The 22,738-nt window shown below is 38.0% G+C and overlaps 3 protein-coding genes across 4 annotated transcripts; all 3 read left to right on the top strand.

Annotated features, from left to right (window-relative positions):
- The first annotated feature begins 236 nt into the window (after window positions 1-236).
- Window positions 237-2,175, top strand: LOC149027157 (RmlC-like cupins superfamily protein). The gene is made up of 3 exons (XM_089159817.1): window positions 237-543; window positions 937-1,657; window positions 1,798-2,175. The coding sequence occupies exons 1-3, from the start codon at window positions 348-350 to the stop codon at window positions 1,949-1,951; spliced, it is 1,071 nt and encodes a 356-aa protein (XP_089015943.1). The 5' UTR covers window positions 237-347; the 3' UTR covers window positions 1,952-2,175.
- A 68-nt stretch (window positions 2,176-2,243) lies between these two features.
- Window positions 2,244-14,492, top strand: RAD51D (DNA repair RAD51-like protein). 2 transcript variants are annotated; one of them, XM_089159828.1, is made up of 10 exons: window positions 2,244-2,476; window positions 3,873-3,952; window positions 4,026-4,141; window positions 4,235-4,316; window positions 4,498-4,629; window positions 6,205-6,318; window positions 6,403-6,493; window positions 10,611-10,681; window positions 13,198-13,347; window positions 13,870-14,492. In XM_089159828.1, exons 1-10 carry the CDS (start codon window positions 2,389-2,391, stop codon window positions 13,906-13,908), a joined length of 963 nt encoding a protein of 320 aa, XP_089015954.1. In that variant the 5' UTR covers window positions 2,244-2,388; the 3' UTR covers window positions 13,909-14,492. The 2 variants fall into 2 exon arrangements, with proteins under 2 accessions (XP_089015954.1, XP_089015962.1); XM_089159836.1 differs by lacking the exon at window positions 6,403-6,493 and having other exon boundaries at window positions 6,205-6,346.
- Window positions 14,493-18,625: 4,133 nt separating this feature from the next.
- Window positions 18,626-20,487, top strand: LOC149027155 (uncharacterized). Its single transcript, XM_089146487.1, has 3 exons — window positions 18,626-18,865; window positions 19,094-19,199; window positions 19,332-20,487. Exons 1-3 carry the CDS (start codon window positions 18,830-18,832, stop codon window positions 19,535-19,537), a joined length of 348 nt encoding a protein of 115 aa, XP_089002613.1. The 5' UTR covers window positions 18,626-18,829; the 3' UTR covers window positions 19,538-20,487.
- Window positions 20,488-22,738: the final 2,251 nt, after the last annotated feature.

The raw sequence follows: 22,738 nt of genomic DNA, 5'->3' as shown, positions 1-22,738 counted from the left end.
TGGTTTTCAATTTTCTAGATAAATATCACTAATAAACACTATCCACTCAAAGAACTTTGAATTTGTTTGGAATTTTTACGTTAGAAATATGTAATCGCTTATCCCAACAGATTTTTCTTGTTCCGCTTCCTCTTCTTTCGCCCTTTCCGTAATCGTATCGTCAATTAGAATAATTCTTTTCCTTCTTTTTGATGACTAATTCATTTGTCACACTCACTGGCCACTGAAGCCTATAAATACCTACTAAAGAAGCATCAAATTCTTCATCAGTGATAAAAAGAACTCCACTTCCAAGTCTCTTTCTTTCTTCTCGAGTGCCGATCACGTTGGGAAAGATTTATACGATAATGGCTGTTGATCTCTCTCCCCAGTTGGCAAAGAAACTCTATGGTGGAGATGGTGGATCCTACTATACATGGGTGCCTTCTGAACTTCCCATGCTCGACGAAGCCAACATCGGAGCGGCAAAGCTTGCCCTCGAGAAGAATGGCTTTGCGCTTCCTAGTTACTCTGATTCCGCCAAGGTCGCCTATGTCATTCAAGGTATGAATTAGCAATATCAATATGTATAATCAAAATAATCCTTCTGATTGAGGTTCAAATCCCCTTTACTCCTGGATTTTTTTTTTGTTAAAATGGCAACCTTGAATGAACACAATTCAGGCCCTAATGCTAGAACTAATTTAGACCTTTGTTTTGATGTTGACCTAATCACCAAGGACTTCTTGGACGTATGTATGTACTTTTGCTAATGGTTATTTCTGATTAAAAAATCCTTCTGGTTGAGGTTGAGATTGAAATTCACTCAATTATGCTTTTCGTCTTCGTTCGATGATTCTTCTTTAGTTAATTTCTTGATTTAGGTCTCAGCTTCCCGCAATTTCGATCATTACTATTATTTCTTGATTGAAGTTCATTCAAATTATGATTTTGCAGGATACGGCAGGGCCGGAATCGTGCTTCCTGAATCTGAGGAGAAGGTGATTCCGATCAAGGAGGGCGATTCACTTGCCCTCCCATTCGGTACCGTGACCTGGTGGTTCAACGACCGGGAAGAGGATCTCGTGGTTCTGTTTCTAGGTGATACCTCTAAATCCCGCAAAAGGGGTGAGTTCACCGAATTCTATCTTACTGGTTCAAATGGATTCCTCAATGGGCTAACCACCGAGTTTGTTGCCCGAGCTTTTGACTTGCCGGAGGATAAAGTGAAGACTCTCGTTGGAAGCCAACCAGGCACCGGAATTGTGAAGCTGAAAGAAGGATTTAACTTGCCAGAGCCCAAGGCAGAGCTCAGAAAAGGATTGGCTCTCAACTGTTTGGAAGCGCCGTTAGATGTTGATATCCCTAATGGTGGTCGTGTTGTGTTGTTGAACACTAAAAATCTTCCTCTAGTGGAAAAAGTTGGACTTGGTGCTGATCTTGTTAGGATCGATGGACATTCCATGTGTTCTCCTGGTTTATCATGCGACTCTGCCTATCAGGTGACTTACGTGCTGAGGGGGAGTGGCCGTGTTCAGGTCGTAGGTGTAGATGGTAAACGTGTTCTTGAGACCACCCTCAAGGCTGGTAATCTGTTCATTGTTCCAAGGTTCCATGTCGTCTCCAAGATCGCCAACGATGAGGGCATGCATTGGTTCTCCATAATCAGCACTCCAGAGTAAGTTCTCTCTCTCTGTTGCGCTAATTCTTGATGTTCAGTGCCAGTTTCTGATACCAAATCAAGCGCTTTTTATCTACCCATACACCATATTCACTGGATTCAAATTCTTATTTGATTATTAATGTTTGTGCATGCAGTCCTGTATTCACCCAAATGGCCGGTGCTACCTCTGTGTGGAAAGCTTTGTCTCCTCAAGTGCTTGCTGGTGCTTTCAATGTGGATCCTGAACTAGAGAAGCTATTCCGCTCGAAGAGGACAAAGGATGCCATCTTCTTCGCTCCTTCAGATTAACTGGGGGCAAGATCCTAATGTTTCTGAATTTAGGATTTACCGAATTCCGTTTCTCCAATGTTTTTAGCCATTCTGTTTAGACTTTTTTTGTTGGTAGAATGTTTAAACTAATGAATCGTAATAAGTTTGTTGGGTATCTCTTTCTCCTAATTAATTGATTGAAAAAATTGGAGGTCATCTCATTTTTAGGTTTCATACTCATTTATTTATAATATATATATTTTAATTCCGGAAAACTTGATACTCTGTTTGATACGTGTCACTTTGATTAAAACTCTTAGATCAACCGGTCGAACCATCAATAAATGGTTTTTCTGTTTTATGTTTTATTTTCAAATTGAATCTAATATTTGCAATGAGCACTTAAGAAAACCCAAAACCACAGAAAATCTGTAGTGTGTTCAAAGTTTAATTTGTCTCCTCCTCTGGGATGGAAAATGCCGCCGTTGAAAGCTCTGGAGGTCGAGTATTCTGAAATTGACTGCAATTTTCTGCAGTTTTGTGCTTCTCACGGCATATTTTCAGGTTCGCATGCCATCTCGGAAACTTTAGCTTTGCTAACCAAGCTTTAGAAGTAACAGTAGCTTATTGGTTCATGACCTAAAAACTGAGATTGATCTCATCAAAAGTTTTGTTTCGTGTTTGATCTCATGTACCACGTAATTCGAAGTTAAGTCTCATCCAACCTTGCTTTAATCTGGTTTACAATGATGTACGAATGGCGAAATGCCGAAATCCTGTTAGGTGTTTTCTGCATTCTGGATTGGACTTCAAAATTTTATACTACAACTCCGGGTTTGCCAAGCGGATGAAAGTCGTCGGTGAAATGGATAAATTTTCGAAGAGCGTGAGTGCATGATTGGAGATTTTACGATCAATTCTTAACTTTCTGAATCACTGTCGTATATGTGAGTCTTTCATGACGAAGTACGGAGCTGCTGGATGAGGCCAACCATATGGCTGACAAACATTGCCTATGAAGTGTTTGTCAGTAATCCCTACATTCGATCTCCTAAGCATTTTTCACAAACTACTTCTGGGTGAAAGCCGGGTATAATATAGGATCCCCATTCGCCATCTGGTCTTCAATTGTCCAATTTTAACTCATTCCTGAGTCTGTCCTTATTTTGGTCCATATGACAGCGGATGTTCCTTGCTTTTGTTGGCTGTTCCTCATATCTTACTTGGGTATTGCGTGTTAGTATATTGCCTCTCGAAAATTGGGTGGTTAACTGCTAAAATATGACCGGCCAGTGTTGAAATCCACTGATGTGTGGAGTCTGTGGGCGGGAAGTTGCTTTTAGCTTTTGCTGCTAACCAAAGCAGTTGCACACCCACTTGTATGAGTCCCAAGCACGTACCAATTATTGCCATTTCTATTTCAACTTCCCCGTCTTAGTGTCTTTTACTTTATGGCTGTTGGTACATTCAGCTGTGCACAAGAGTGTTATAATTCCAGCTATTAGGTAATTCATCCTTCAACTTTGATGACAAGTCATTCATGTCCATTTATGTATGAAGAAAAGTAACATTTCAAAATGAGAGTGAGAGGGTTAAGGTTAACCATGGTGTTGGGTTTGGGTGTCTTGTATTCCGCGGGTCCATATACTTATAATTAGGCTGTATTTGTAATTTGATAAAGGTTTTGGTCAATGGCTTATATGGGGATAAAATTGTAATTATATGAGGATTAGGGTTTCCTGCATGAAAATTCTGTGTTCAATGTTTTTCCTTTTTTTCTGTTGTGAGATTGTTCCTTAGTTTCGATCCTTACAAATGGCACGGTTAATGATCTATTATGGGGTTTGATTAACCAAAATTACTTTCAGTTCATTGTTCTTTATATTTTGATGATATGAATGAACTACATAGCCATGGGTCAGAATATTCATTGTCCCTAATTATGACTGTTCTTGTGCAGTGGAAGATTTCCTTGTTCATGACCTCAATGTACTAGCTGCTTCTGCAGAGCTGCATGGCACCTCTAAGAAATTGAAACAAGTTAGTGTTTATTCTATTTCTGTATGCATGAAATTCTGAAAGGACTTCTACTTATGCTTCTATTTCTGAATAGGGAATTTCAAGAATCTTCTCTATCATAGACATTCATCATCAACCATGGTTAAATGGTATGAAGTTGTTGGAAGATGCTTTACAGAATAAGCACATCTTGTCAACTGGATGTGAAGGGTATCTTGAGCCTGAACTTCCTTCTAGATTCTATTGTGGTAGGATTTTGTGGGTATTTGGAGGTGTCATTTAACTTGTAAAGTTATGGGACAGGATTGATAATCTTCTTCAAGGTGGGTTGCGTCAGGGACAGTTAACAGAACTAGTAGGGCCGTCATCCTGTGGTAAAACACAAGTAAGAGGATGTGACTTAAAACTCTAGATATTGCTTTAAGAGTTGGTTTGTATTGTGTGGATCACTTGAGTTGTTTTCTACTTCATATTTTAAAAATATCTTTGTATATTGCTTTAAGAATTCTTTGTATTGTGTGGATCACTTTGAGTTGTTAACTGACAAACCCTATTTACTCATTCAGATTTGTCTTCAAGCTGCATCTAATGCTGCAAACAAGTACATGGGTGCTGTCATGTTCTTAGATACGTGTAATTCCTTTTCACCTAGACGAATTGTATGCTTCCTTACACGAAGCTTGAGTTCTTCCAAGGAGGTCAATTTATTTTTTCTCCTATTCGTAGTATTTTATTTATTTATTTATTTATTTTCACTCTGTTGTTGAGACTTGGGTGCGGTTGAAGAATGGTAAGTCAGTAACGATCAGTACCATAAGACTGAAAGAAGAGAATAACAGAGACTGAAGGAGGAGATATTGTTAATTATTTTTTCACTTCTTCTGCATCTTAATAACTTTCCTCCCTTATGACTTTACATTTCCAAACACATTCCTGTGGTGAATCCAAAAGCATCCCAGCCATGGTTCTGTTCACTGTTGTGGAAATCCCAGGAACCATTTACCTTGATCGGTTTTGTTTGGGGACTAGATGGTTATGACCTGGCTGTTGTGTAGGTTGATTGGTTGACCTTGCACAGAAGGCAGGACCAGACAGCTTAAAAACCTTGCTTAAGTATAATACTTCTATGAAACAATATTGCTGCTAACTTCTGTTGACTTTGACCTGCTGGTTTCACCAGAATGTTGTTTAGCTTCCCAGTATGATGTTTGAGTTAGTATCTCACTCACCAGACTGAGATCTGCGGGTTGTGTTAGCACTCCTTCATGGTATGCATGCATGAGACATACATATATACCACTTGTCAACAACAGAACTACTAGCTCATAGACCGGTTGCTGTGACATACTGACCGACTTATGTATGAGTATGGATCCCCTCTCCTCCACATCCCCAAACCCCCACTCAGTCAATTATGTCCTACTGGGTGTCTACCAGCACATGATGTCAACTGACCTGGTTAGTCAACAATTTTGAATATGTTTTCAGGTGGTAATTTTCATATTGTATATTTTATCTTACTGTCAGATATCAGCCTTCTCTTTGTCATTTTGCGAGCATTAATGCGGAAAGAACGTAAAAAGGCTTCTAAGCATTGAAGTGAATGATGTCAAAACTGATCTATTTCTTCCTTTAACCTAGATACACTGCCCTGGACTGACCCAAACCCAGTTGGTCTAGTAGACTTTATAAGAATTCATGTTATTTGGGGAGATAATGCATTTTGGTTTGTTTTATTCTATTTATTTTATAAGTTAGTTGTGTAGGATATTGGTTTCTAGCTCTTTTAGTTCCTTATTTTATTCAGTGTCCTAGTTGGAGAGTTAGTCTTTAGGAGCCCTTTATTTTTCTTTTTATTTAAAGGATGTAATTCCCCGACGTCCGTGAAAATTTGCAAAATATAATCTGTTTGAGAAGAACCTGCTTGGCCTGTGATCACCCCCCCTTGGGGCCCCCCCAAAAAGATTTCTCCCTGATGCGATCTTGTCTCCACCTTCTTCCCATTCTTCCAGGCCATTTTCTCTGTGAAGCCCACCATAACTGGGTCTCACCAGTCACTGACATAGTTTTATGCATGTTTGGCTAAATTTTTTGCAACATTCAGTATACAAACATATTTTTGGACATTTATAGAGTTAATTTTCGTTACCTAGGAAATTACTAGCATGCAACCATTCAAGATTGTGCCATGGTGTTTGTCCATACATCTATATGCTTCAAAATCTATGTATATTTGTAACAATTTGTCTGACAATAATGCTCTTTTACTTCAGGACAGACGAAGACATTTTGAAAGAGTGATGAGAAATATATTTAGTTATTCTGTATTTGACATTTTTGCTCTGTTGGAAGTGCTGCAGCAGCTGGAATGCAAATTGGCATCTCAGGTTTTCATCAATTTAAATCATCTCAAAGGTTGTTACTTCATAAATCAATTTCCTAATATTTTCTATCTTATGTATTTGCCTCAGGCATCCACTGGAGATAATCAACTGCGGTTGCTTATAATTGATTCAATCTCTTCCCTCATAACCCCAGTCCTGGGAGGCAACAGCGCAAATGGTATACATCCTTGCAGACCAAAATTTTGCTCGGTATTTATTGGATATACACAAGCTGCTTTAGCGAGCTACCTGAATGTTATCGGGCTCGTCAAAAATTATATCGATCTTATGGCCCACCTTGTCTTTTGGACAAAGTTTTCCCCAATGGTGGTGCAGCATGAAATCCTTTTTTTTTTTTTTTTGTTTGTTTGGGGTGTGTGTGTTGTTGTCTTTTTTGGTCAAATGTTTTTTTTTTTTTGGGTCAAATGTTGTTGTTTTTGAAGGTGCTATTGTTATGTTGCTAGTGGATTTTATGAATGGGGACATTTATAGAGTTTCTGTGAAGAGCACACCTAGTGATGTCTGGCAGGTTGGATGGTGCTGAAATTTTTGCATTGACAGGTAGACCTAAAATTCAACTGCCCGAGTCTTAAGCTTAAGCTTATATGGTTAAGTGGCTGAATATAGGCATAGGAAAATCCAGGAGTACCAAAAGTGCATGCGAATAGATGGAGGGTGCATGATTGACTTAAATTCTGAAACTTTTCATGTGGCCAATCAAGCAGTTACCTTGATATTAAACGATTGGAATCAGCTTATCACTCTTCCACATTGGTAATTTAGCTGAGTCATCCATAGCCCCACTACAGATTCTTTTTGGATGGTAAATTACCAACGATCTGTCAGTATTGAGCCTTTTTTTCACTTCAGCATTCTTTCTTTTGCCAATGGCAGGTGTAATCCTGTTATCATACCTTGGTCATTATGCATTTCGACTCTTTGATCTCTAGGGTTGAGAAAATCTTCCAGTTAACGTAGTTAATGTGACTGTAACATAGTTTAGAATCCAGAATCAAAGAGAAGAAAAGAGAGGAGAGGAATGAGAGAAAAGATGGAGAGGAGAATGGGGAGAAGGCAAGAAGGAATTTTTGCAAGTAAAGCTCCTCCTCACCCATGATATTCTTATAATCACAGCTACCAAAGTCAGTCTAGGAAAACTTTCCTAAACTGGGTATGTAGAAATAGAAACTATAGTCTCCTCAAAAATAGAAACTATCCTAGTGATGGGATTGCTTGTAACCAAGGTAAAAGGGAAAGGGGTGCATTAGTAACTATGGACTACAACTATTGTGTACATGACTCGAGTAACATGACCTTCAGTAGATGCATGTCCATAAACCACAGTAGTTGTATTCATATACAAACATAGCTGTCAAGGCAAGGTGCCTTCTTGGGTACATGGCAAAAACACGCCTACTGCCTTGGCTGTCTAGTTGTCAACTCAAACCCTTGGGACAGCACACCTTGTTTTGTATCAGACTTTGATACTTCATGTTTATTCATGTTTATTGTTCTGTTCTTTTCTTTTTGAATATGATTATATTATGTGATTATGTCTATGCTTTATTTCTTTCATATTGATTTTCCTACTTTTGGTCATTACTAGCATGGTTATATCATATTTGTACCTGTATGACATATATGTTGCACATAACTGTAACTGTGTAAGATGGTCATTGCTATATTTGCATCTACTGAATGCCTAGGTGCCCCTTTTAATGCCTTTGAATTACCTAACCTCCCTAACAGTGATGTGTATAAAAAATTGCTCAAAAAGATATGTGCATTCTCTAGCTTTTGCTTTGGTTTTTAAACGTGGCTATCAAGGTGTACGCCTTGGCACCTAGGCAGCCTAGGTGTTGAGGCGCTTTATTGACATGCAAAATTTTGGCCACTTTTGCCTATGCACTGCCGCTTTGTCATCTTGTGTGTTGTATTGATGCCCAAGTGCTAAAGTGGTCTTTTGTGCTTTAGACTTTTTTTTGGGATTTTTTTAGGCCATCAAATTTTATTCTAGAAAAGCATAACCAAATGATGCGAACATAGGGAGCCCCTTTGGCCGAAAACTCAAGTGGGGCCCCTAGGATTGCTCCAAGAAGCCACCCTAAGCTGGCGGAATCTCTTTAGAGGGGCATTTTTGGCATTTAACCCTTTAATTTATTTCTGAAATTAATTTTAGGATTTTCCAGAATATTTGTCGAGTCCAGTTTGTTAAGTTGAGTCAGGTTTGGTTTTGCTTAAGAGTCTAGTCTGATTTAAAGTTGGCTGCCAGTCTTAAAGTTATTTAATTAGCATGTGGTTAAAAGGATAACTTAAAATGTATTAGAGAGATTCCAATCTAAGGGTTGTAATCTTGTAGTAATTTGATTCCCCTTTTAAGTGTTTGGATAAGAGTCCAGTTCAATATGTAATGGGACCCCCCTACCAGTAAGGAGATTTCAGTTGGAGTCAAAGTCTATTATTTTAGGATATAAATAGTCTCTTCATGTGATGTTATTTTCAGTTTGGATTGATTAATGAATTGAGTATTTTTGCCTAGAGGTGGCAGCGTTCCTAAGAGGGGGACCCTATGATTGTTTATTGAGCTTTTAGTTTTCAAGCATTCAGTCTTCAATCAATTTCCAGCAAGCATTCACCTTCCTCAGCAGCTAATCCCATCACAGCAGCCTTCCAACAGCCAAGCATTCAATCTCCAAGCAAACAAGTACAGCAGCTCACTCCTACCTTCCCCCCTGGTTTGCAGCCTTCTTTCCCCCTCCCCTGACTTGTGCACCCTTCCCCTAGCCCCTTCCTTGCTGCTGCCTCAAATCAGCAGCATCCCTGAGGTCCCACGATTCCCTTAAACCTTTCCCCTAGTCCCCACAACCTCCCCAGCCCTTCCCCCATCTACTGTAGCTCTCACAGGTCAACCACCCTTCTCTTCTTCCCCACGGTAGCATATCCTAGACTCTAGGAAATCCCAAATCCCAGCCCTTAAACCCACCCTCTCCCACCCTTCTCCCACCATTAGAATCACACAAATCTTTAGGCACCATCCCTACTCTTTAGTTTCCTCAAAACAACCCTATTTCTGGAGTTTAGAAATTCCTGAACTTCATCTTCTTCAGACGATCTACAGAATTTTGATAAATTTCAGGAAAACCCTAATTGCTTTGACCTCAGTCCCTCATTCTCGGAAACAACTTCTGAATTGTAGATGAGCAACAGACCCAAGTCTGATCTGCAGGACAGCAATTTCAGCCACTCTCCCAATCCTAGCTGAAACCCTAGTTTGCCCTAAAATTCAAATTTCAAATCTGAATTTCAAATCCAATAGAATTCAGATCTGAGTTTCATTCTCAACAGGCTTGAATTGACTTAAATTTCTAAGAAACCCCTCTACCTTTGCTGGAATTTCCTGGAAAGCCACAAAAATAAGAAAATTACAGCTTTACCCTTAACCCTAGATTTGTGGTTACATCACCAAATATAGTAAGTATTTATTTTGGATTCAGGAATCATTAGATGGAGAATTTGGGAATAATGCGATCAGTTAATTTATTGGTTCGGACAAGAAAGTGGTTAAAAAAGAAGACACATGAAGACTGAGGTCATATGTGGAATGCTCGTAGGGTGTAGGGACAATACACTCATTTGACATCATACTATCATTGAGGTAAAAATAATTACTACTTCCATTTTTTGTATTTGTAATTTTATATAGTTCATAATCTTATGTTGATATGTTACGTTATGTTGCTAATTGCAACTGTATATTTGTATTATGATGAAAACTTACGTCTGTTTTCTTGTTATAATTTTTTACGTAAAACTATAAAAGTTTTTGTATACTAATTGTGCCACATAAAAAATAATTGTATAATTAAAATTGTATATTTGTATTATGATGAGAACTTACGTCTGTTTTCTTCTGATAATTTTTTATGATTATAATTCTTTCAAATTCTTTTATCTTATATAAAAATATAAAAGTTTTTTGTATACTATTTGTGCCACATAAAATAATTGTATAATGAAAAGGTAGACTAAAACACCTTGGTTGCTGTATTGCCACCTTGGCACCGCATTATCGCCAAGGTGCGTAAGCAATGCCCTAATTGCTTTGGTTGCCTTGTCGCCTTGACATCTAAGGTTTTAAACATCTTGTGTGCTCTTTCTTGTATATATTTGATTCCTTTTATTTGGTAATAACCATGTTGTATGTACTATTTCTTATATATGTTTGTTGTACTTAAATTATGTAAATATTACTCAAGCATGGAAAACTTATTTGGTCATCTTTTATGGGCATGCAGGGCATGCTTTGATGATTTCAGCTGGTTTGCTTCTAAAGAAGTTAGCACACGAGCACAATCTCTCAGTATTGGTTAGTTACGTTCTTGTAACCCAACAATCATACTCTTGTAACCTAGAAAAGGAAGAGAGAGAAATAAAGTTAGGTTTGGGCATAGTCACATTAATGGGATTGATGTTGGTGGTTCAATCTATCCTAAGACTTGAGGGTTGGATTTAACCAGGGATACAACTTGGGCAGGCGATAACCTAAAATTGATCAGTTGGTTACTGATCAAAATTTTGGACTAGGCTAGGCTGAGCTGGGCTTTTCAGCTAGTTGGAAACTCAATCTCAAGCACGTGCTGAGCTAGGCCTATGGTTAGAGGTGGCTGAAGCCCCCGCCCAGGCTTGCCGAACCCTTTGACCAGTCTACATATGTGCTTTTGCACTTGCATACTCATGTTAGGAAAAATTAACAATAATTTCTGGTGACTTCGCAAACAGAACTTGACACAAAATGCTCCACTTCTAAAATGATGCTGGTGTTTCCAATGTTTGGTTGGACAGATCGAGGTATGGATTGGCTGCATGTCAAATTTTAGCCTCCAATTCAATGATTGGCCATGCATTCTTATGGCATATCCCCATGTATGTCCATGCAGCTGATAGTCCCATACTCCCATGAACCCTTTCAGTCTTGGATTTGTTTATGATTTGTGTTGCCAACCAGCTAACTTGAATCGGGATGTAATCAGATGTGTGGACTGGTCAACCTATCCGCAACATTGGCCCTCATTGGAGCAGATATGTGCATATGTTTTATGTCAAGTGCAATTCTATTTTAACACCTTGGTGGTTTCTCAAAACAAGATTAAATGTTAAAAGTGATTATTAGTAGCATTGATTATCTATATAACTACATATTTTCAACCCTGAGCCATGGAATTATGTACAGTTGTCATTGCCGAGGAATATATGTAACTCAAGGGGTAGGGTACAAGAATCCTGTTTTCTATTTCACTCTTGGCTTATTGTCAGGAGTATGGCCATTCAAGTTGACATCAGAAATAATTGATAGGTAAAACTGGATTTTTGTAATCAATCCCAATTCAGTTTAGCTGAGATAAAGCTAATCAGCATGATGGCTGATTCTGGAGGTATTCTTTTTCTCGTTGATAGTTATTTAGATATAAAACCGTACTTTTGTTGTGTGTAGTCAAGTGTTTGTTGTGGGAAAAGCATTAATGAATTGCTTTGGTGAATCATAATTAAAAAGCAAAAAATTAATGATGACATTGCCTTTATATTAAGAATTGTGTAGATGAAGTGGTGTGCACTGTGGATCTTTTGGATAGATACCCGGCTGCTGCTCTTTTTTGAACTAAATAATTTCAACCAGGAAGCAAAAGTTGAATTAAAATATAACTTTGGGAGCAAAAGTTGAATTAAAAATATAGCTTTCTTGTCCACCTATGTGACTGGGTTCTGGAATATTTTAAAGGAGCAGAAAATACTCAAAATTGGACATACTCTAGAAGGTCATAGCAGGATTGTGCTATAATTGAAAATCATGCATTTAAAACATCTCACTTCGTAAAGGCTTCAACTGATGATGTAGTGAAAGACATTTAGTTGTGGGGGCCCAGCCACCAAAAATGCTCCAGTGGTAGAGCTATATGCTACAGTTGGAGGTGCTAGACAAATTAAGGTTAGCGACCTGCATGAACTGCAGAGAAGAAGACATCCCTCCACTTTTAGCAGAAGATATGGTTTTAAATAGTGTTTGATTGCAAAGCAGGATACGTATTCCCACCTACCTACTTGAATAACATCAGTTTAGTCTTATTTATGCAGAATTGCAGATGAGTAAAACTTTTTTTTTTGGATGAATGAATAATAATAATATTAAAGCAACGAAGGAAAAACAAAGGAGGGGAAGAAGGGGGGGGGGGCAGCACAAGGCTTTAAGAGGGGGGATACAGGGGAGAGCTAAGACCCCAGGAGGTAACAATTAACCTATTTCTGGGGTTGTCAGTAACTGGGGGATGGGGGAAAGAGAGCACTCTAGAAGTAACATAAAAATAGATGGCTTACCAAATCAAGTCTAAGGATCGAGATTTGGAAGTCCGGTTTTTAAGATTGTGCTATGGATAGTGGCACCAAAGACTAGCTTGCCTAATTGATCGCAAATTGAATGATCGGCAAAGTTCTACAAAATCCAAGTCCAATCACGAACAAACCCATAGGAGCGCCGCAATCGGGGCCAGATGGAAGCTAGGGCTCTATCCCAGAGGGAGCGGGAAGGTGGTCAATGTTCTCTGAACCATTCCAGCAAAGGGTACAGTTTAGGTTGGTGGGAATGGGCTGGCTAATGTGTAAAACTTTAGTACAATGTAAAGTTTGGTTGTTGGAATAGTACATCAGAAATTGTTGCCATTCCAGACTGTTCTAAACAAGTGGAAATCCTGATGTGGTTGGCTATATATAGCTGGAAAGGCTACCTTCAATTTGTCGCTTTTAATTAACATAATCTTTCTGCTGTCAATCATGATTTCTTTATCTTATATAGATTGACAATGTTAATGATGCATTGAATCATTGATTAAGGTGACAAATCACATGGTGGGAGGAGAGGGAGGTTCCCTTAAGCCTGCCCTTGGAGAAAGCTGGAAGACTATCCCGCACGTGCGGATACTGCTCTCCCGTGATTGCGACGGCAACTTGTGTGATGCATCTTTGCTAAAGCACCCAAGTGTGGTATGTATATACTATATTTCTTTCAGTTCCTGTTTTCTGCCAGTATCGTGGTACAGCTGATGATGCATCCTGTTATGTTAATATGCTATGTGTTTTACTGATTTTTCAAGAGGCTCACACTCGATCCTTAGCTTTCCGATATCCCTGCATCACTGGCCTGTAAGTTGGGTCTCAGATTGTTACAGTGGTTAGTTCCACAGGCAGCAAGCTTAAATTAGGGTTGACAATGAGAAGGGTTCATAGCATGCCTCACCTAGCACGATTTCTATAGGTTATGAGGAAGCTCCAACTTGCAAATGAGCCTGCAAGATGTTGCTGGTTGTTACATGTATACTTAGCACAAATCCTCTGAATTCTAGGAACACTGCAATTGAACCACCCAGCACCTGACCAGTTGCTATCCCTACCCCCCACCCCACCCGAGATAGTGGAATTTTGTCTCCCTCTGTGAGCAAAGAAACACCACTCTAGAAGTAATCGGAGTATGTTTTGTGCCTAAATTGTGCTGGGGTCTTTGTGCAGGCTTCTGGAAGGCTTGTGAGGTTTATGATTGAAGACTGAAGAATTGATGAGAAAGGCTGAAGACTCAGAGCGGTCTGGAGGACATGGGACTTGGGACAAAAATTAAAATAATATTCGTTTCGTTTTATTTGAATTATGTGGTCTCTCAGGGCTCTGGAATTTGCTGCTAGTTGAGGGGGGACCAAGAGGAGAGGAAAGAAGACAACAGTAAGGATACTACTACTACAATAAACATATATATAAATCAAAAAAGGTGGAAGGAGGACAAAATTTTCACGTGATCAAAGAAGTTAGTATGCGGGTTGATTTGAAATTTGGATGCTTGTATTAGAAACGCACTTTCGGCGTTTTTATTCCCTTCCATGTTCCTGCTCAGAATATCAGCACATTGTCCTTCGAGCAGCCTAACTGGGAAATAATTCGGCAAAAGTAAGTTGGGTTTTTGCTTATCCGGATAATTTTTGGTTTTCATTAAATATTTGAGCAACCTAGGAGGCTAGGAGGGCAATTTCTAGGTGAGTTGTGTGGTAACGGAGCTGCTTTCTTCTTCTTTGTTGGTGTGTGAGGTCTATTTATTGTGGGTAACAGAGCTTATTCAGAAACGGAGAGTCATTTGTTAATGTGTGAGGTCTGTGTTCCTTTGATTTTTTTATATTTTTTGGATGGTTTTTGGAATTTATTTTAAAACTAAATATTATTGAAAGGTAAGAAGTTGAAATGAGGATGTGATTAAATGTTTGAAATAGCTAGGGATGAGTTCAGATGAAGCTAACCCTAGCAGATATATTGTTCATTTAACCATCAAAGTTTTAAGCAAAAGATTGTCATTTTCTTGTGTAACTCATACGTTAGTAACGCCAATATTAAGAGCAAACACAACGGTATCAAATCGGTGGATTTTTTCGTTTTAATTCTTGAGTGCTAGTCTCATACACTTCTATGTTTCTATGGATAAGTTACTCCATTCAGAGACATTCTTTTTACCTTTAGTTTTAAAAGTAAAATTGTATTTGACATTGTCATAGGTTCTTCAAGAGTTTACACTGCTGAGAAATATTTATAATTAATGACTTATGGACAATTCAACAGGAGAAAAGAAATACCTTGTGGACAAGATGCATAAATTCTCATCCTTTTGAGTCCAAGAGGGCTGGGTCCCAATATCTCATAAATAAATAAATAAGAAAAGGGCAAGGCATGAGTAAATAAATGCATTGTTTTCGGAAAAAGAGCTTGATAGTAACTCAAAAAATATACACAAAAATACTTTTGTCTTCAGGATGCTCTTGATTTTTTTTGTCATAATACTTGTCTTGAGAGATGACTGCCCAAAAAGATGCAAAGCCACAAAGTAGGGTATGTTTTATTTGTCATATTTTGTGATTTCGTGTCCAGTTTTGCTATCAGTGGAATACAAGTTATATTCTTTTTCATGCACTTATGTTTGTGTCTGCCCTTGAGGCGTGTTGTCTGTCCGCCCTTGAGGCGTGTTATGTGTCCGCCTTTGTGGCATGTTTTTTGTTCCCTTTGTGGGTGCCGGTGTTTATTTGGTGCTGCATTTGTTGCAGTTTTATTTCTAAGGGTATATTGGGCTTGACCCATCCCTTACTTAGGATGACCCTGTCTATTGCATGTATGATAGTTTGGTCGCTTTCCGCTCCTTGGTTCGGTGTGAACTTTGTGTTTTCATGCAGTTATGTGTCTGTACTTTTCTTTCTTTAATGAATGAAGTACTACTTACCAAAAAAAAAAAAAAAAGAGATGAATTGACATATTTATTATGCCTAATCACCAAAACATAAAAACAACAATATATTAGATGAAAGAGTTTAGGTCAAAAGATCTACATAAACGAGACAAAATCACATAAACAAAGGGGTTATATCCTACCAAGATCTGTTTAGTGATAATCTGCAAGCACTCCTAACAAGAAAATCAACAAAACTGTTGTCAATCCTAGAAATGTAAATAAAAGAAACTCCACTAAAGATAATTGGAGACCTTAGAGAGCACTAATAAGAGGTAAACAATCCGAATGGATATGCAAGTCTCGTCCTTTCAAAAATAAGGATGATCCCTAGTTCCTTAAAAAATGGTTTTGTAGAATCAATTGGGGAAAATTACATGATTAGCCACTTTTAGGTTCTCTCTTATAAAACTAGCAACCCAATGATTCAATCAGCAATAATGAATAAAATCAAGTTTAGGTTTACAAAAGTGGCCAAAATAGTGCATTTTCCTCATTTTGGACAAATTTATGCCTAAAACCAACCTTCTAGTCCCATCGGGCAACGATCTGTCTCGGTAATCTCTCTTGCATCACCACGGATCAGAGACCACCACCGGTCAAAGACCGTTGTCGTTGTCCCTTACCCTCGTCTTTTCAACTTAAGATCTTTTCATTTTCTCCCTGCCACCCCAACTTCTCCTTCCTCTTTTTTATTGTTTTTTGGCCATGATCAAAGACTCTGTTGCCCTGTTATTTTCTCATAAGTTCCACAATGAAAACACTAACATGGAAGAAATTCTCTTTGAATCAATTTGGAAAATGGGTTAGATCACCCATTCGATTGAGTTTCTTTGTTTTCCATTCTGCTGATTTCAGTTTGGAAGGTTACTTCACCTCCCCTTTCAACATCCTAGCTGTTTTAGTGTTATCAAACATGATGCCGTTGCCTTTGCCTAACTTTTAGAGAAGTTAGTGATAAAATTTGGGACCTCCTCCATGGTTCCCTTCTCTTTATTCTCCATTTCTTGATTTGTTAGGTAAGCAATTACGTTGATTCAATATTTGATTTTATTTTGTATCAGTTAAGGTACTTGGAGAGGCTAGGGTTCGAGACTTGAGTTGTATTTATGATAATCAATTCTAAGTGGTAATTGCAAGTTAGAACTAAGAAAGGATAGATTGTTGTTCTGTAACCCAAAACTTAATATTGTTTGAGATATTATACTCCTCGAAGAAGAAGGTTGACTAACAAGAGGTTGTATAGATGGAAAGGAGAATAAGAAGAAGGTGGATTAGAAATAAATACGAAGGTGTTGTAGTGGAAAGAATACATGCAACTTAAGGAGGAAGAGCAGGGGAGGACTAGTTTTTTAGGCCTGGTCCAATTTACCGGAAAAGCTAGATGTGATGATTCAGGAAGTGGATGAACAGACAAATGCCAAAAAACTTAAAAATAATTAAATAAAGGAAGTTAGATACTATTTTGGTTGCTTCAATAATCCCAAACTTGATTTTATTCAATTATGTCACCTAAAAACATTTGGTGGTTATTTTTGTAAAGAAAAACCTAAAATTAGGTAACCGTATAGTTTTTCCAACCATTAATGAATGCCACCCTTGAAAGTACACCAAGCTATGATATTATTAGAGCTTTCCTTGGCCACACACTTTGCTCAGAATTAATGGCATGCTTGATTACAAAAAAAAAAAAAAAAAAAAAAAGAGAGAGCTGTAATATGAGCTGCAGGATTTGATGGATTTTCCTTTTGTTGTAAAATAATGTAATAAGGAAGGAGATTGATCAAAGATGTATTCCTTCACTTCCCACTATGAGATTATTAGGGGTATTTTAGTAATATAATATTGTTAATGGTAAGATTGATGAACAAGGAAACCTGAGGATAGGGGGAATTATTGTTAAGTTTTTCTAATCAGAGGTGGTGTAAATGTCGTTCTAACATAATGAAAGGATCAAAGTGTATTTTAGCCAATTATGAAGAGAGATAATTGTCATTTATCCATAAAAATTTTATTTATTTTAATTCAAATAATGGGTTTGGATTACAAAATAACTAGTCTTGATAGAGTTAGTCAATCAGGTAATATTTGGATTTAGCTCTCGTGCCAATCTGGCTCAGCCCTACCTAGTGTTAATTTAGTTGAAATTGTATATATAAATTTAGTTTGAATAATTACTTAACCAAACATCTAAATAACAATCTAAATGACTAACTCAATTGATAAAAACTGAAGTGTCAAGGAGATTTAAATTGGTAGTCTTGATAGAATACGCTGGAGTGGGACTGAAAAGATATTATAAATTTATAACGTATTTTCCAGAAATTTTGGAATTTTTTGCGGCTGGACGGTTTGAGGAATCGGGCGATTCCAACTCTAATTTGAATCTATTGATCCCTAATAAATGCGATGCTTAAAGATCTTAAAATTCATTGAATCAGAATAACAATCCAAATGAGCAAGAGGGCGATCCTTTGACGATTCAAGCTTCTCTGAATTCCTCATGGGACGGTGGGTTTTGGGGTTGGTTGGCCTGGTTGATGGGGTTTGAGGTAAGACAAGCACTGTTTTGGAGTTTAGCAAAAATTTGTCCACGTGTTACTGTCTGTCGTGTTAATCTATCTCTTCGTCATTGGCCGTTGGTTCTCTACTCTTCTGTTTTAATGCTGACTCATCACAATATGCTGAATGGGACCCACGTGTCACGTGAAACTTCAGGTACTGATGAGTGTGTCAAGTAAATCTCCCCTAATCAGCAATCACCTCTCCACCAATGATCGTTTATCTCTCACGTGGACTCCTGGCCCCACTTCCACCACCTCCGTTTCGTTTCTTCTTTGCTTTTCTTCCCCCTAATTCTCGATTGAATTCTTAATTTTGGTTTCACTAGTTATTTAATGTATATTTTACTCATATAGTTTCATACATCTGTCTCCCACTAAGCCTTTGTTTTTCTCTGACACACTAGTAAGTTAATATATAAATATATAATTATAAACCCATCTTATTCTTCACCTTTCTGCCTTTCTCTTCAGTCTTCATTCCTTCTCCAGAAAGCTTCAGACTTGTCTCATCTAGCTATCTGTTCATCGTCTGCTTCTTCTTTCTACAATTTCCTCCTGAAAGAGTTGAAGTGATCAAATGAAGTGAAGTGAAGTGTTGTTTTTACGAGTCAGAGTGAAGAAATTGTCTGGAAGTACTGGAAGATCAAATATGGGAGACTCATCCTCTGCTTCATATATCCGTGTGGTATTACTCTGGCTTCTTTAGATCTCCAGTTTTTACCTTTTTGCAGTTAATTTCTTCCCTCTTGAGCTTTGATCCTTGTATAGAGAGTCTTCATGTCTGTTTTTTTTTTTGGTAGAATATAGAGAGTCTTCATGTCATGTTCATCGATCATTAACCTAAATATATTTCGTTATTAGTGAATTAGGCCTATTAGATTTGATGGAATAGAGATCATATTGAATATTGCAGGTGCAACACTTGATCGAGAAGTGTATAATTTTCCACATGAGCAAAGAAGAGTGCATGGAAGCTCTCTCTAAGCATGCTAACATTGAACCAGTCATCACCTCTACTGGTAAGTAATTAATATTAGTATCTTCTGTTTTGTCGACTCTGTCAGATCATAGCTAGGTCTACGGAAATGGAAGACTACAGTTGTTGCTATTTAAATTCTAATGAAGATTATTCTTTGTCTCGTTATTTACAGTATGGAAGGAGCTGGAGAAAGAGAACAAGGAATTCTTCGAGGAGTACGCGAGAAGCAGAGAAGAAGGGATATCAGGAGAGGAGGCAACCAAAAAGATCTACAAGATACTTTCGGACTCTTCCTCCTCCTCCGCCTCCTCCTCCTCCTCCTCCTCCGCTTCTGCCTCCGCCTCCGTCGCCGCCGCCAGAGATTCCACAGCTAGCTAAGAGCTACTCTCTTTTTTTTTTTCGGTACAAGCTAAGAGCTACTCTCTATTTGGCTATTTGCAATACAAACAAAGAAGGATCGATGTCAAATAATCCAGGCAGCTCTCCTTTTCTTTCTTTGTTTCCAATTCGAAGGAGATGGTTGGGGTAAAAAGTGTCTAGATCTGAATCGGGGTGGCTTGATCTGTATTATTCGCCACCATGATTTAACGCAGGTCAAGGCATATGGTCTTTATAGATGTGCTTAAACTTGTGATTACTCTTAAATACTCTCTTAATACTGGATATTATGTAAAATTAACTTTCTCATTTGTATTTCCTTTCCAGTTAAGTTCCCTTTCCATATGGATATTTCTGATTCTGTTTCCTAATTTTTGGTAAACATTCAAACTCTGTTTCCAAATTCCAATTCTACCCTCCTGGGCAGAAGCTCATACCAGTAATTACAGGGAGAGCCATTGTTGTTGGGAAGCGTGATTTCTCAAGTGTGTTGACACGTTGACAACATGTGGTGGCAACGTGTCAGCGTCTTAACCACCTCAAGAGTCATCGTCCCCGGGTCGTGTTAACTGTCGATCGGGGATGGGCCGGGTTTGAATAATAACCGCAGAAGAAGCCCATGGAAGCCAATGAGAGGGTTCTATTTTATGTGGGCTCTCTTGCTAACTAAATCGTCTTCTAGTTTTAAGTTCTAAGTTGTAACTCCCAAGCGCTGTCGCAATCACCGGCTTCTTTTGCCAAATACCTGACGTGTATATTCTTGTGTTGTGTTGTGTCACATTGGCTTTCTCTTTGTCCTCTCTTTCTACAGTCTGGTTTTGACTTAGACAAGATGTTTACGGGTTCCTGATGAATCGCTTTTCATTTCCCTGTGACTTCACGTGGTCAGTTCAGTTACTGCCGCCCTTCATGTGTTTGTGTATATGTGTCATAGACGATTCTTTGAAAGACAATAGCTGCTTATTGCCCGTCTGCCCCCCCCCCCCCCATTAGAAAGGGATTCACCATTGAATTCTAACAAAATAAAAATTCATGAATGAAGATCCTTCTATAAATTAGAAGATCCAACTCAATGGTGTTCAGAATGCAGTTTGAGACTGGATTCTCTTGTTCCACTCGTCTGATTTGGGATTCTGAACTGGACCATTCATTTGAGAACGGTTAGCTGTGTATCCCAATTCCCAAGTTTAGAAGCAATTGCCAAAATGATGACTCTGAAAATGGTCCCTTAGATACTCATCCCCTACGACACTCTCCTGGGATTTGATTATACATATTGAAAGATTGATAATTTCAGAAGTGATCTTCTGGGGACCAAAACTGACTAGGACACATAATATATATTATAATATTATATTCATTCACGTTTTCCATTTGATCCGTCCCAAAAAGAAAGGAAGTAAAACCAAACAAGAAAAGCATTTGGTCCAAATTAAAAGAATCTCATGTTGCAGCAGTAAAATATGACGATGTCACGCCGGAATGTTTCAGAAAGGATGTATGGATCATGTGAGTTCCAACCTCCAACTTCCAAGTAGCAGAACCTGTGAACCTGCTTCATTTAATAGTCCCATTCGAGTCTTCATCACATCAAAAGCAAACAGGGGCATGCATTTCACTTTTCTTTACGTACCAGAATTACATATGCATGGGACAAATTCCAACATCTGTATGGTATATCGTACAATAAAGCTTGATTCATTGAAATAATTCTCTCTTCCTATTGGGTTCGGATCTGAATCCATCTGATGTAGAAGGCAATAAATCAACCAATGTCAGATCACCTTGGTAAGGTCGTAATCCTCTTTTACTCACCCAGCTCTTAGTTTGTCAAATTTTTCATTGGCCAAAGGCTATTAAACAGAATTAGAAGAGAGTTTGAACAAGACTTGAATGCTGAGCATTTAATGCGTAACACTCCTGCCCAACTGTGGATATAAAAAATGTGTACAATAAGCTTAGAGGATAATGATAACATCTACCTAGCACAAAATGTAGGAAACCATTTTTCATTGGCCGAAGGGCTATCAAACAGAATTCCAGGAACAGCCCATAAGAGTTTGGTGTCTCACTTACTTTTTTGTAAAACAGTAATTATAACTGTGAAGATAGAAGATCGTGGTTTTTCATCTCTCCATTACATAATTAAGACGCCTACTTCTAGTTTATCGTATCAGTGCTTACAGTTAGGTTTTCTTTTAAATCTTTGGTGGAAGAGGCTGAGGGAAATACAATTAAATTCTCTACTCCTAGGATAGAAGATTCAAACTTGTATTTGACTGGATAGTCTTTGTTTTTGGCACACGAATTTAAGTTAAACGTGACGGATTGAGATTTGAGATTGACTATCAATCTAACAACATGAATTCCGAATCAAAATTGTATTGATTCCTTTAAGCTAGAAATGTCAAATTAATTGATCATAATAGACTTTGTTTTAAATTTAAATGAACAATATTTTGGTTTGTTTGAGTTAATGAATCATCGGAACATGGCAAATAATGGTTAACTCTCCTCATAGATAGTCAAATGACACTTGAATCCCGTATACTTGGACAGTGACAATTATACCCTTAAAGCATGGAAGAAACTGTAGGGGTGTAAATGGATAACCGAAATCCGTTTCCGAATTTGTATCCGCATCCGTTTAGAGGTATCCTAATCCGTCCGATTATTAATAGGATGCAGATATGGTATATCCCTTTCTTAATTAACGAATATTATCCGTCCGATAAAATTATCCAATTAAGTTACTTATTTAGATTTATTATTCTTATTTTTATAAATTTTACCTATGATTTGTGACTATTTTTCTAGATTTTCTACTAAAATAGCTACCAAAGTTGTTAAATTCTTAAATTTCAAACCTAACCCTCACAAATAAAAAGGTAAAGATGTAAACAGATAGTCAAAAACTTGTATTCAATCTATATTCATGTCCGTTTAGGAGAATCTACTTAAGGAAATAACTATCCGATTATCATCCGAACAGAATCCGTCCGAAAACCGATAGGATATTATCCGTATCCGTCCGAATATAATAGGATCCGATAGGATGCGGATATGGATATACCACTATCCGATCCGAATCTGGTCCGTTTACACCCCTAGAATAAAGTGACAATTAGCTTCCTACTGTCAGTGGATAATGGAAGCATCCACGTAGCACAAAATGTAGCAAACTATTTTTTCCAAAATAAG

The sequence above is a fragment of the Hakea prostrata genome, chromosome 1 (assembly GCF_041222555.1).
Source record: "Hakea prostrata isolate BN-2017 chromosome 1, UWA_Hpros_2, whole genome shotgun sequence".
Classification (NCBI taxonomy): Eukaryota; Viridiplantae; Streptophyta; class Magnoliopsida; order Proteales; family Proteaceae; genus Hakea; species Hakea prostrata.
The sequence above is the reverse complement of the archived record's forward strand: the minus strand, read 5'-3'. Positions and strand labels throughout refer to the sequence as shown.

Coding starts and splice junctions, on each gene's coding strand:
- LOC149027157 (XM_089159817.1), top strand. CDS start 348: ATGGCTGTTGATCTCTCTCCCCAGTTGGCAAAGAAACTCTATGGTGGA. Junction 544..936: donor GGTCGCCTATGTCATTCAAG/GTATGAATTAGC, acceptor ATGATTTTGCAG/GATACGGCAGGGCCGGAATC. Junction 1,658..1,797: donor TCCATAATCAGCACTCCAGA/GTAAGTTCTCTC, acceptor TTGTGCATGCAG/TCCTGTATTCACCCAAATGG.
- RAD51D (XM_089159828.1), top strand. CDS start 2,389: ATGCCGCCGTTGAAAGCTCTGGAGGTCGAGTATTCTGAAATTGACTGC. Junction 2,477..3,872: donor TTCTCACGGCATATTTTCAG/GTTCGCATGCCA, acceptor GTTCTTGTGCAG/TGGAAGATTTCCTTGTTCAT. Junction 3,953..4,025: donor CCTCTAAGAAATTGAAACAA/GTTAGTGTTTAT, acceptor ATTTCTGAATAG/GGAATTTCAAGAATCTTCTC.
- LOC149027155 (XM_089146487.1), top strand. CDS start 18,830: ATGGGAGACTCATCCTCTGCTTCATATATCCGTGTG. Junction 18,866..19,093: donor CTGCTTCATATATCCGTGTG/GTATTACTCTGG, acceptor TGAATATTGCAG/GTGCAACACTTGATCGAGAA. Junction 19,200..19,331: donor ACCAGTCATCACCTCTACTG/GTAAGTAATTAA, acceptor CGTTATTTACAG/TATGGAAGGAGCTGGAGAAA.